The sequence below is a fragment of the Solanum stenotomum genome, chromosome 1 (genome assembly GCF_019186545.1).
Source record: "Solanum stenotomum isolate F172 chromosome 1, ASM1918654v1, whole genome shotgun sequence".
Lineage (NCBI taxonomy): Eukaryota > Viridiplantae > Streptophyta > Magnoliopsida > Solanales > Solanaceae > Solanum > Solanum stenotomum.
In genome coordinates this window covers 81956137-81971142 of record NC_064282.1, presented here as the reverse complement: position 1 = coordinate 81971142, position 15006 = coordinate 81956137, and the positions used below count along the sequence as shown (strand labels likewise).

The 15006-nt window shown below is 28.7% G+C and overlaps 2 protein-coding genes across 3 annotated transcripts in view; both read right to left on the bottom strand.

Annotated features, from left to right (window-relative positions):
- The window catches only part of LOC125857456 (glycine-rich cell wall structural protein-like), a 344088-nt gene that overhangs the window by 167851 nt on the left and 161231 nt on the right, over positions 1 to 15006 (bottom strand). The window lies entirely within an intron of this gene.
- Positions 1 to 15006, bottom strand: part of LOC125874250 (uncharacterized) — a 178501-nt gene that overhangs the window by 97908 nt on the left and 65587 nt on the right. For both annotated transcript variants that reach the window (XM_049555100.1, XM_049555108.1), the window contains one exon: positions 14912 to 14995. In XM_049555100.1, the coding sequence (XP_049411057.1) occupies positions 14912 to 14995 (84 nt within the window). The remainder of the gene's footprint in view (positions 1 to 14911; positions 14996 to 15006) is intronic.

Here is a 15006-nt window from a genome sequence, read left to right as displayed (position 1 = left end):
TCATGCATAGCAAGAAAAAATATTCATGCATGTCGGGAAAATATCATGCATTACAAGAGAAAAGGATTCATGCATCGCGGGAAAAAGGTTCATGCATTGCAAGAAAAGATCATGCATAGCAAGAGAAAATATTCATGCATGTCGGGAAAAGATCATGCATTGCAAGAGAAAAGGATTCATGCATCGCGGGGAAAGATCATGCATAGCAAGAGAAAGAATTCATGCATCGCGGGGAAAGATCATGCATAGCAAGAGAAAGAATTCATGCATTGCAACAGAAAGAGATTCATCCATCGCAAGAGAAGATTCATGCATCGCGAAAAGAGATTCATGCATCGAGGGAAAAATATTCACGCATCGCGAGAAAGATTCGCCCATCAAAAGAGAATCAACATCAACTGCATCATTTTTCCTGCAAATACGACATCAAGAGAACTATCAACATATTACATCTGCATATTTTATTACTTCATCATCAAAAGAAGAGTACATTGAAGATTATATTAGAAATACAAAATACAAGCTCTATTTGCTTCACGTCAAATCCGATAGAGTTTACCTCAAATGTTCAAGGAGAACAATTAAGTGTCAACACGGTAAAAGACACTGTCTCCCATTTGAATTGTTTTTTTATGCTAATGAGTTTTATCTCAATCTTTGTTGTGAGCATCCGAAAGGATGAATTCTCCAAAACAAATCACAGGTGCAGACGACATCAAAAAGGATGCAGCACAACGTGGAACTTTTTCTTAGCAGCGAACTGGGACATAGTCCAAAGAGGAGTGTCAAACTCTTAGGACGCGAGCAGAGGAGCGACTTCCACCACAATCAAACCACACCCCTATCAGAAGGCATGTGGGTTTTTCTTTAGGTCTCATGGTTTCAGTTTCGTATTCGAAAAATTTTGATTTCTTCACCGGAAGCAACTTTCTAATCTGAGTGACAATACACCAAGAGCTTTGGAAATTATATCCGTGTAAGTTCTTACTTATGGTTGTGAAGAGCTCCACATTTATGGTTAAGAGGTTGCAAGCCTCTTTTTCATATTCGACTTATTTGTCACTCTTTCGAAACCAAAGGTGATCTAGCATAATAGATTTCCTTTTCAACCGATAGAGTCGAACTACAAGCAGCCTGATTCCCTAAGTTGAGGCATATGTAGGCAGGATCAATGTTGAAAACTCGGTTATGTTCCAACATTCACACTTAAATCTTATTCCCGAGCATTTTGGTCCCTTCATAATACGGTATCAGGATAGTTTTTGAATTCTTTCAAAATCGTGCGTCAAATCAAGCATATAGAACTACAAGTGGCCTGAATTCTCATATAACCTGAGATATGTAGGAAACCCGATTCCAGGGTTCGGCCATAATTCTTAAAGTCCGTACCAGAATCCCTTTCTCGGAAAGATGAAGATGTGGTAGTTCAAAATTGGATTAGTCAATTTCATTTGCCTCGAATCTCTTTCATCAATCCAAGTCAAACGAGGGACAGTTGTTGACACCCAATTTTGGACCTCCACAATATATATTAATTATCGAGTTTCTTCAATTTCAAACGATTTAAAATAATTAATTTTATAAGAGTAATAATAATAATATAGTTTGCAAGTTATTTTAACTAGTTCCGTCTTATTTTATAATTTTTAGATAATATATATGTTTTACATAATTATGTATATAATTATTATATTTTATGAATATTCAAAAATCGTCTCAAAAGGAGTTTGTTTTATATTCAATTAAATTAATTTGGTTTAAAGTATAAGTTATTTATTTTATTAGTTTAATTATTCCTATTTTATATTATTTTGTCTTATTTAATTTTGTTGATTTGAAAAGCACATTTTATTTAAGTTACGTTATTTAAGTTATGGCCATACTTTTAAATTAATTAGTTTATAAACGAATTAATTATTCTATTTCATTAACATTAAGAAGCTCATTAATTAATTTTATATTAGCTCACCTTATTTAGGTTTTAGCCGAATTTATTAATTCAACTCAATTTGGCTATTTCTTAAAATCTAAAATCTAACCGATTTAATTTTTTACTCTATACTCATCTTAAATGACCAAATTTTGGGATTTTATGTTGTATTTCCAACAATCCCTTCCAAATACACGTGCAATACGTACATGTACCAACCGACCCAACAATGTATTATAATAATACAACAACATACACTAATTGACCCCACCCCTCTTTCCTTTTTAATTCCCAACATACAATTCTAAATATAGACATATGTACATCAATAACCAATGACCCCCCACGTTCTCCTTCTTCTTCAGCAATCAAAAATGTCAAAGTAGCAGCAGCAATTCGGCAGAATCCACGGAAAAGCAAGCGTCTGCCCTCACCAACTCGTTCCAGTCTGCTGCCTTGTCCGGATTTTCCGAAATTTTGGAGAAAATTTCGTCCTAGCTGCTCTCTGTTTCAGATTTTGAATTTTCAAATCGGAGGAAAATTCCGTTTCTGCCCCTGTTCCTATCCGTTCTTCATTCAAAACGTGAGCCCTGGAATTTCCCATATATATGTCCCTTCTTCTCCATTTAAAGGGGGGGAAAAAATTTTTAGAGCAAAGAATACTTATAGCGACTTAAGCAAAAGCAGTGAAAATACATACTAAATATCTACCAAAGAACCAGAGGAGAACTAGTTTCGGTGTTAGAGTTCAATCTTTTACTCAAATTCCTTGATCGTTGCTCGAGTCGGAATCTCGTTGTGGTCGTGGAAAGCTACTTCTCTGCTCATTCTGTCCTTGCTCGCTGCTCTTAACGAGGTTCTGTTCTTAAGATGATTTAGTATATGTTTTTGAATTGTTTTCTGCTTGTAGTCGTCCGAATTGGTGGTCGTTGTGCTTGCCTCGAGTTTTAGCATGTGTTATTGGCTAATCATGTTGCTGTTCTGTTCTTTTTTTTTTGATAAAATAGGATCCATGCTTGTTGTTATGTAGCTAGAGGATGCGAATGAGTTTATACAGTCGTATTTAGCTACTTCCGAGCGCGAGCTAGCCGATGTTCATGCTTAATCCCGCATCCATTTTAGTGTTAATGTTCATGTCGTATTTGTTGAGTTTATTTGAAAGTGTTGAGCGGTCATTATTGATGCATTATCCTATACGTTTCATGTATAAGAAGTGAGTATTTAATGTGATTTTTTTATTTGCAGACATGTTAAACTTCTTCTCTTGCTCTTTTGTCAAAGTTACAATTTTTAAATTGTTGCTATCACTATTATTTTATTTTATTTTCCTACCCATGTTTAAAGATTTTGCTTTTGAATTGTTGGCAATTCTTTAAAACTTAATCTTTCTTGCTAATGTGTGGATCTTTCTTATTTTTTGAAAAAAAAAAAAACAGTTAAGGACATTTGAAATAGTAATGTTACATGCTAGAAACCCATGACTTTAGTTGATTGTATTTAATATTAGAAACCAAATTTGTCGCCTTAATTTCGGAGTTGATATCTTAAAAGATCATTCAACTTTAGGGATTAATCTAGCAAAGTCATTAAAGTTTGTCTTTTTTTTGTATCAATAAAAATCACTCAATTTAGATTTTTTGTATAAATAAAATCACTCAACTTAGACATTTGCGTTGGTAAAATCACTCAACTAGATCTATCATTAATTTTTTTATGTCATATAAATAGACCCTACAAATAAATAAAATTAAAGAAAGTTAATTTAATTCCTTTATGGGTAAACTTAATCGATGAAAAAAATACTCTTATTGTATTATCTTAATTTACTAATCACTAAATAAAAAGAAATGATTAGGAGTTTCATTTATTGGTCTACTAGTGTATCTGTTTCTTAGAACTAGCACAAACAAATTATCGATGAAATTTTTATTCATAGATCTAATTAGGACTCATAGACCGAATAGGAGTACTAAAATGTTTTAAATTGTGATAAATTTATTAAGTAATTTTTTTGATACAAAATAAAATTTAATGACTTTGTTAGATAAATCTCCAAAGTTGAGTGACCTTTTGAGATATTGACCCCTTAATTTTTGTGTCTTACTAGTATGATCTTATAAAATGGAGTTTGGAATTGACTTTGCCCTCATAATTAATTACTGTGTTGTTTTATTATAAACCTTGACAAGAGTTCTTAAATATATATATTTTTTATATATATTTTTGTTAGCCGGAAAGTGAGTCTGTTCACTCTTTGATGCCTTATGATTTTGATATTCTAAGTTAGTTTATATTAACTTGTGGTCGTTGGTTGATCATCGCTTTTGATGCATTAGGGTATTTAGGTGGATATTTCTTCTCATACCTACCTTACTTGGTTCTTGTCGTACTGAATTACTAATAAAAATAAATAAAAAAATTGTTTAGTGCCTATGACGATATCCAAGTGGTAGCATTTATTTATTTATTTATTTTTTCTCTATTTTCTTATATTCAATCATTGAATTGTTACTTACATTTTATTTGTTTTATGTTTGCATGTGTAATCTATCCGGTCCTCATGGATCCTATTCTTGCATTTTCCTATTGGGCCACGGAGGCCCAATTATTTTTATTCGAGTCAGCCTGCCCCTTAAAAATTGAAGAATAAGTCCCGAAAAAGGCGTACAAGTTGCAGGAGATCGTATATGTTAAGCATGCATAATAAAGTGTTGCAAATCGGAAAGATTGAGGGAATTGAGCCAAAAGCCCACATTTTGAAAAATTGTATTTTGTTATTCTGGGCCTAAGCCTACTTATGTTTATTATTTTGTTAGTGTTTAGGACAGGTGAAATATTGGGCCTAAGGCCCAAAGAAAAAATATTTATTTTACGTTAATATAGGACAGGTACAGGTGACTCAAATGGGCCTTCAGCCCGAAATGAAAATGGGTCCAAGTATTGGTCCAGGCGGACAGAAAGAACCATATTTGGGCCAAAATCTCCCCTCTTTGTTTTATTATGTTTATTTACTTGTTAATATTTGCCATTAATCTTAGGGTCGAAAAGTTCAAATCCCCGAAAGACGCTCATTTCGTTTTAACAATTTAACTAAATCAATCATGTTTCAAAAGACTTAAAAGAATAAATTTTGAGAAGTGTCTCACTTAGATTGTAGGTCAATATTTTCCTTTTCCCCTTTTATAACCGTCTCAACTATAAAATAGTTCAATAGTTCTATTCAAATTAAGTTAAAGTACTTTNTTCACTTTGTTATATGCAAGTATATTCAATCTTTTTTTCGGCTAGCCGTCAAATAATCTACCTATTCGCTCCATAAAAAGATGAAGATAAGAAGAATGGAAATAATTCAACAAATAATACTACACATTTGAAGAAGAATAGATCAATTAATTTTGTTAATGACTTTATTTATGTATATATAGGGAATAGAGATAATGGGTAGAGTAGTTTTAGGTAACCACTTTAAATTCAAATTCAAAAAGTAACTACTTTGCCATTTTTAAAAAAATAGTTAGGTGAGTTGGTTACTTATTTTGAAAAAAACACATTTAAAATAATTTTTTATTATTTTTTTGAAAACTAAAGTATATCTTCATTTAACAGATTTTTTTAATGTGCGGGTAGTTTTGCTATTTATTTATTTAAAATGATTGATGCACGTTTTTTATTTTATTTTTTATTTTCTACTTTTTTAAGTTATAAAGAATTTTTTTATTTTATTTTAAAAAGAAATAATATATTCTTTAAGAGATCTATCAAAATGGCAGTGGTTTTTTTTTTCTTTTTTCAATTCACGTAAGTTTTACACTGCTATTAATTTAAATAAGTTTTGTAATGTTAAATAAGTTTTAAAATGTTAATTTAAGAAATACTTTAAGTTTATATTTTCTTTTTTTCAATTGTTATTTATTATTTAAAATATATTTAAAAAAGTTTTCATGAAAACTGATTAGCAATTTAAATATATTGTTATAAATATTATTATAATGTTATATTATTATTACTTTTATTACTACGATAATTATTTGTTATTATTGTTACTATTTAAAAATTTACCTTTTAAAAATAGTTGGTTATTCTTTTTTTATTTCTTTTGGTTTAATTTAAGATACATATTTAAAAGATTTTTTAATTATTTTTTTAATTTTAAAATTGTTGAATTTTTGTGGTGCTAACATCAGGCACTTTTTACTTCTCCTATTATATATAGATAGATACTACGATAATTATTTATTATTATTGTTACTATTTAAAAATTTACCTTTTAAAAATAGTTGGTTACTTTTTTTTATTTCTTTTGGTTTAATTTAAGATACATATTTAAAAGATTTTAAAATTATTTTTTAAAATTTTAAAACTGTTGAATTTTGTGGTGCTGACATGTGGCACTTTTTACTTCTCCTATTATATATAGATAGATTATCATTATTTATATTAATTTTATTCTTTCAAAATGAAACACCTATTGAATCGTTAAAAGAATATTAAAATAACATAAATAAGGAATGCCAACCAAATTTGAATTGTAATTGAGTTTAGTATGTATATTCATCTAATAATCTAATAAATCACTTAAAAAGGAGGCCATTTTAATTTAGCATAAAATAAACAGAAAAAGGATAATAATAAATCACTTAAAAAGAGACCATTTTAATTTAGCATAATATGAAAAAAGGAAATATTAGATGTTATGCAAAGTATTAAATCGACGAAATAATTATCATATCAGTAATTTATGTACCAAAAATATTAAAAGATGGCGTACATGGTTCACTATCATAAAATTCTTCAGAATTTCTCCATTTCTTTATCATTAGTTTCTTCCTTTTTCTTGTTGCATTGGAGAGGATGGTGGTCCTTCGCCTTCAACCATAATCAAATAATTTCAGATAAAATAATTAAGAAAGAGGACATACAATTAAGAAAGAAGGCATACATACATACAATACACTGATATACTTCCACTCAATTTTCTTTTTTGATCTCAAGTGCAATCAATTTTGTTTTTTTTTTAATGTGATTTTTGATACACATTTTTGAATTTATATTTTGAAGAGTTAGTTTAAGAAGCTATGGATGATAATGTAGTTAGAGTAATATTTTTTCACAGATATGGCTCATGAAGTTTAACTGCTTTTTAAGGATAAGGTTAGTTATTATTTGAAATTAATTATTTAGTGCTTTATCATGGATAGAGCTTTCTTTTTATTTTTAAAGAACGTGGTTCTGCTTCTTTTTTTTTTTTGATTTTTTTAATTTTTATTACTGAAAGCTTTTTCTTTATATTATTTAATAAGGCACGTGATCGAGATGAAATTTTAAATTTTAAAAAAAGGAACAAAACTATCTCATTTTCCCTATGAAGATCCACTGTTTTTAATTATTTTTCTTACGAATCTGTTTTTAATATTATAAAACTATGTGTATTAATTAAAAACAATTTTACAGTTATATCACCATAATTTTTAAAATTGTTTTAAATTTATTTTCATTTAATTAATTAAAAAATGTGTTTTTTGTGGTGCTGATATGTGGCACTTTTTCCTCTCTTATGATATATAGATAGATTTTTTAAGCACATGAGAATCGTGATCCTCAGTCCTCATCCTAATAAAATGCCTCCCTAGTGTACTACACTTCAACACAATTTCACATTTATGAAAATAATAATTTGATTTATTATTGATTATGCTATAAAAGAAATTCCAAGTATATAAATGTGTTGTCAAAAAAATTATATTATGGTGAGTAGTGAAGACTATATAAACAGATCAACGGTAAAACCTTGTTATAATTGTTGTGTTTGTCAAAAGAAAAATTATAATTGTTATAGTGAGTTGATACCGTATATGTATGAATACTAGTGTTTGATACTTAAATTTTATTTAGTTATTATAAATAAGAGTATGTTAAAAAACAGTTGAGTAATTTTTCCTATCAAAAAGAAGGAATGCATTTGTTAATCAATTTAATATAAAAAAAAAAGTAAATAGAAAGAGTAGGGCAAACACATGTAGTCTTTTCTCGTGAAGTTATGATTAAATTGATTAGTACCATTTATAAATATAATTTTTTTCTTTTAAATATTCATACTTGAAATTTATTATGTGCATAAAATTATAATGATTTTAAATATCTTATTCTTATACATAACGTATTTCTTACAAAATATGATTACACAATATTTGAATATGATGGATATAGGGGGTAATTTTACAAAAATGTGTAACGCTATAGTGAATGTCATTTACAAAGAGGATTTATATATAAAAAAAATTTAGTCAAGAAGAAACATAGTATTAATAATATGTATATATGGTAGGATATTTTGATCTACTTTTGCTTCTAGTTTTTTTAAGAAGCGGAGTTGTTTATCAACCGTAGAAAAATTACTTCTCTCTCATTTTAAAGTAGTTTTACTAAATGACCAAATATCTTAACTTTTGAAGAGAAATGTTTTTTCAAAAAAAAAAAAATTTAACTTCCAACCACTTGGCTAAACAATCTCTTGAGTGTCACCATTTAAATTCAAGATGTAGATAAGTATTTAGTGAACTATATATTACTCAAACGGCAAATCCATACATTAAATAAAAAATCTTATGAAAAATATGTAAATCATAAAAGAATCTTATGAAAAATATGTAAATCATAAGAGACTCAAAATAAGTTTAAAATAATATTACGTTAAGCATAAGTCTAAAAATATAAATAAATTAACCTATAAACTAATTTTTGTAATTATATTATTATAGTGCGCTGAACTATTACTAGCTAGAGTTAAGCTAATCTCAAACTAATAAGTAAAAGTAAAGAGAAACCTAACTCTTTGTCTGTTAATTTGGAAAAGTATCTTGTTTACTAATTATTTTGAAAGATAGAAGTCTTAATTGACAATTCAATTTTTCTACGGGGTTCCTACTTGTACAATTTAGTCAAATAAATATTTTTGAACTCCCAACGACAATGCCAATTTTTTTTTTCCCTGAAAAAAATAATTTGGCATTGTTGTTGGGAGGTCAAAAATATTTATTTTGAAAAAATTAAGGCGTTTGGCAAATCAGTAAAACTGCTTTTAAATAGAGCAGAAACAGTTTTTCTGCTACTCGAAAGAAGCTAAAAATTCCACTTCTTAAAAAAAAAAAAGCAGAAGAAAAAGCAAAAAATATATTTTTCAAGACCAAAAAATCGCTTCCATATATACATAATTACCAATATATCACTTATTAATTAATTAGCATATCTTATAAGTTTAGTTAAGTTTCATTTCAAAATTTTATTTTTTATTTTTATATAATAATTATTAATTTTATTTTACGTTAAAATATTATATATTATTTAATATTATTTTGCAGGATTATAAAAAAAGGTAACAATATTTTTGTAGAATTATATCACTATTTAATTTATCTTTTTATTTATCTATGTATAAATACTGATTGACAATTTTAATATATACATTTTAATTTAATAAAAATTAAATTTAATTAAATTTTTGTAGTAGAAATTTATAATAGTTTCTCTCTATAAAATAATCTTAATATTTAAAGTACATTAATACTTGCCCTTTTCTATAATTTGACTCAAAAACATACTTTTAAAAAAAGTTAGCCAAATACAATTTGCTTATAAAAAATACTTTTTAAATGAATTAACCAAACATATTTTTATTTTTATTTTACAAAAAACACTTTCTAAAAAACTATTTTTAAAAAGTACTTCAAAAAACTCACTTATTTTCAAAGAAATAACTAAAACGAAAATTTTTTCCGTCACTGGTTGCAGTCTATGTGTGTATTAAATCTCAAATTGTTTGGCATAAAAACAATAGTGTGTTGTTATTTTAAGACTTTCTACATAAATTTTTTTTTTCATAAATAAATAATTCATTATTTGTTTTGTTCATTTGTATAAAACTAAGAACATACCCTAATTATTCATTACAATATAAATTGATATAAAAATCTATATATATTTATTTTTTTAAAAATTAATAATTTTGATACAATTTGGTTCGATCGATTTATTCAATTTTTAAAGATCAATTGACACCCTATCTACATGTGACTTGGAAAAGAGATTTGGCCAAAGTTCATAAACTGTTGATTTTTACGATCATTATTTAAGATATAGTCAAAATTAAATTTTATATGTTCAGTTACTTAAACTTGATTTCAAATCTACTTGATTGAAGTTAAAATCTGACTTGAAGTTATAAGCATCATGTGTACGTGTTTGGGACTTGTCAAAGCAAATGCCACATAATTTGAAAGCAAGTAATCTTCATACAATTTTAAATCAAGCAAACTTTAGGCATTTTTGTGTCACGACCCAAAATCACAAGTCGTGATGGCACCTATGTTCTCAACCGATAAGTAAGCCAACCCAATACTTTTACCAATTCAATTCAATATTTAAAGTAGAAAGATAAGCGAAAACATAACATCCAAACACAGTCATTTACAAGTATGAAATGCGGAAACTTAAATTACCACCCCAAGATATAGTGTCATAAGTACAAGAGCTTCTAAAATATGATACAAGTCTGGAACTAAATGACAGCCTAGACGTTAGAAATATCATGTCTAAATACTAAAATAAAATGATAACGTCTAAAGACATAGAGGGAGGTGTGGGACACAAAACAACCAAGTAGCTCACTATAACTCCAAGATAATTCAAAACTCAGCTCTGAAAGCTCCACGAAATGCACTTGAAATTGAAATCCAATCTGCACCACAAAAGAGTGCAGCAAGTGTAGTATGAGTACGAAACCACGTGTACTCAGTATATTTCATAGACTGACAACGAAAAAGTAGTGACATGAGTATATAAGAAAATAATTCTTTAATTTTACAATTCCACAATATATTTATCAACCAGTTTTCATCAATATGGACAATCAAATTTCACGTAATGTCCAACCACCAAATAAGCACATAATCAACAAGAATGAAGGATGTAATGAGATGCAATGCAATATGACACCATGGAATAATATGCCTCAGATGCCAAATACTCTCTCAACCGTATATATATGATACTCCTCGGAAATACATCGAGAGTTCATGACCCATGGGGGACTCGCGAGGTCCATAAACCGACACGGACGATCTCTACATGTCTATGTGGACGATCTCAACGCACTATCATAAAATCAAACAATCCCCAGCACGGACGATCTCCACATGCCCAACTTATAATCATAACCAATCACTCGCACAGATGATCTCCATGTGCCCAAATTATAATCATAACTCGATCTAAACACGGACGATCTCCACGTGTTAGACCTTTACTCATACTCAATCTCATGTCAATGCATGTGCACAATATGATATCAATGAAAAAGGGGATTATGCAATATATCAATAAATCAAATGTCGCTATGACATATAATCACCTCAATTATCACAATTATACGGGTTCAATAAAGAAACACAACCATTCAAAAGAAATGAAGTCACTAAATACATCAGCTTATGCCCATATGCTTTGGCATTCTCGAATTACAATCTATCATATTATAGTTATAAATTTTCTCTTTGATAACACCGGTACTCGTACCAATGCCCGTCACACCATTGGTACGAGACCCCCATCTTTCGCCCTTACCAATTGTCTATTCCATTTTTAATCTTTAATTAGGAAAACGTCCTTCAACGAGGTCTAAAAGTCTTAACATACCTTGAATGCCGAGCACGTATCACGAATCCTCAAGATTTTGCCTTTCCCTTTCGTAAAACTTCATAATGTTCTCAATCTATCAAATATGCATTATTCGTAAGTAAACAAATTTGTAGACACTCATATTGCTATATCTCTAGCCTAGACCCAACACTCATCTCAATCTACAATTAAATTCATAATTATTGGTGCCAACTAATATGTCAAGTCTGATATTCTTAAATTTTTAAGTCTAGGATTAAGTCTTAATTCCTCTAAATATCATAAATTTAATTGTACTCATATAATACGAAACAATTAATAATTAATTACAAATCTCAATATTAAAAACTAAATTTATGATATGAAACAAATAATAATGTTTGAAACTACAGCTACTAATTTTGAAACCAAAGGCGACAACCATTAAACCCAAAATTGTTGACCACGGAATTTAAAACAATTGTGCATCAACGTAACAATTACACCAAATTTTCTTCTTAAGGGCTTAACCTAAAATTTTTCATATACTTCCAAATTATTAAGAAATCATTAATTTCCTATTATGTTGCCATTATTGAGTTGCTACTCGATTTTTGCAGAAAAAGACACAATTCCAATTGTTTCTACTCCACTAGTATAATATTAATATTATTTGATAACCTATCTCTAGTAGTTAATGAGTAAAGAAAATGTGCTCCCTCAAATCTTCCCACCCTAAAAGAAGTGACACCACACAGTGGCTGATTATTATTAGTGGACAAGGGTAATAGTGTTAATTAATTTCCTACACCAACAAATATAAAAAGACAACATTGACAAGGATTGTGAGTTTCCATCGATTAATTTTACATCTCATTTAACTCTAATTTTAATGGAAAAATGATAGAAATTCCACCTTTTAGTTTACTTATTACCATTATCCCCTATAAGTTTTACAAATTTCCAAAATTCCTTATTTTCGCGCATCAGATTAATGTATCAGTGCTTATATTATTGTATCTCGCGCATCAGATTAGTGTATCATGTATAAAATGTACATCAGATTAGTGCATCATATATAAAATGTAATGTATTTTACTTAACGATTAATGTGTCTCGCGCATCAGATTAATATATCAGCGCTTATATTATTGTATCCGTTTGAGGGATTTCTGTAATTATAAACTTTTAAGGGATAGATTGTAATTTTGCATTAAAAGTATGTGATTTTTGTAAATTATAGACTTGGCCCATTAACCATCAATTATATTGCATATTTAGAATCTATTTGTGAACTAAATAGTCGTAGTTAAATGAATAGTTTAAAATTACCAATTTAAATTTACGGAAAAATTAAAATAGTTCTAGTTCTCAATACGACCTAGTGGGTCGTTACATTTTGTCTAAAGTTTTAACATGAATATTTCAAACTTCAAACATTTCTATTTAAAATTGTGTATGACAATTAAAATTTTAAATAATTTTATCTGAATCTATGGCGTTTTGATAATACCATAGTTCTGGATTTCTATGGTTCCAATTGCTCATAACATGGTTTAAAAAACAATGTAATCATTTCATTCGACTTGTTAAATATGGGTTGGATAACTAATTATTTAAAATGGATTAACTATGAATATTGTCCATGCTATCTACTAAAATATGGATATTTAGACAGAAAATATAAATATCCATATTGTCAACACTCATTTTTCTTTTGCTTGTTCTTTTTTTGTTTTTTAATAATTCCTTGATTTCTGGATTATGAAAGTTTAAGCTTATTTTGATTTTTATCTTATGTTTTTACTTAATTATGTCTGAAATCATAAATAACATAAATATTGATCAATTAATTAATTTTTTATATGTTAAATAAGAACAAATTAAATATTTTATTTATTTTCATTTAATCTGATTTCGACTTCTTATATCAGTCTCAATTTACATGTTTTCCCCTCCTAGTTAGAATATTTACATATTTTTATATCCATGTATGATCATAATTTACAAAGTTACGACTTCAATTACCATTTTATTTGCAAAAAGTATAGCAACACTTAACTAGTCCTTTTTATAATAGCCCTTATTGGATAACTAATAGTTGACACTAGATGTATTAAGACATCATTATTAAGTAAGGACACTTAATTAATTTTACATGAACTTAGTGCTAGCTTGTCCGTTCAAGGTTTTAAAAAGTAAAAAATATTTATTTAAAAAAAATGAAAAATATTTGATCAAGTTTTTTTTAAAAAAACAATTTATAAGAGTAGCAAAAGTTGTTTTTTTAAAAATAAAAATAAAAATTAGTTTTTCCCAAAAAGATCATTTTAAAAAGCACTATTAATTATAAATTTGACCAAACACTAATTATTATTTAATCAGTGCCTTTTAAATTGATTAGTAGCTTATCACCAAAAGTACATATTTTTGAAACATCCTTTTTGAGAAAAGTATTTTTTAAAATAAATAAATTTTAATCAAACATGATATATATACACATATATATATTTGTGAACGCATAGATGCGTTATTATTAGTGCTTCTACAAAATCTAAATGCCATTATAAGTTGGCAATTTTTTTTATATGTAAAGTGCAAATACACAACAATGATACATGCTCTTGATCTTGACTATTTCATAGTCTACCATGAACTAAACCCATAGTTTAGTAGGAATCTATTTCATAATAATTAAGATGAGATTCTATATACTTAGTGTGTATTTTTCAAAGATCATTTGGCCAGTTTGTACTTTCCTCTTCCAAATGAACCATACTTGTTTTTCTAAATGTTTTGAGCCAGTTTTTTATTTTTACAAAAAAAAAAAAACTTGTCATTATCAATTGTTTGGGCCTCTTGCTATATAAAGAGCTAATTCTTCCACCAATGTTGCAAAAACAACAAACTAGTTTAGTTCCAATATGGGAACACCATCAAAGTTGGGGCAATGGCCTCTTCTTGTTTATGCTTTTGCCTTTTGCTTGATAGCCATTAGTGTAGCAGCTGATTATAAGCCTCACATTGATGATTCATCATCTTTGTCATACAGTTATAGGCCACGAACGCCTCCACCGCCTCCGCCACCTCCTCCACGATGTCATTACTATTATAAATCGCCCCCGCCTCCTCCTCCACGACGTCGTTACTACTATAAATCGCCTCCACCGCCTCCTCCACGACGTCGTTACAATGATAAATCACCTCCGCCACCTCCTCCCCGACGTCATCACTATTACAAATCACCTCCACCACTGCCTCCGCGACATCATCACTATTATAAATCACCTCCACCACCACCTCCGCGACGTCATCACTATTATAAATCACCTCCACCACCGCCTCCGCGACATCATCACTATTATAAATCACCTCCACCAACGCCTCCGCGACGTCATCACTATTATAAATCACCTCCACCACCA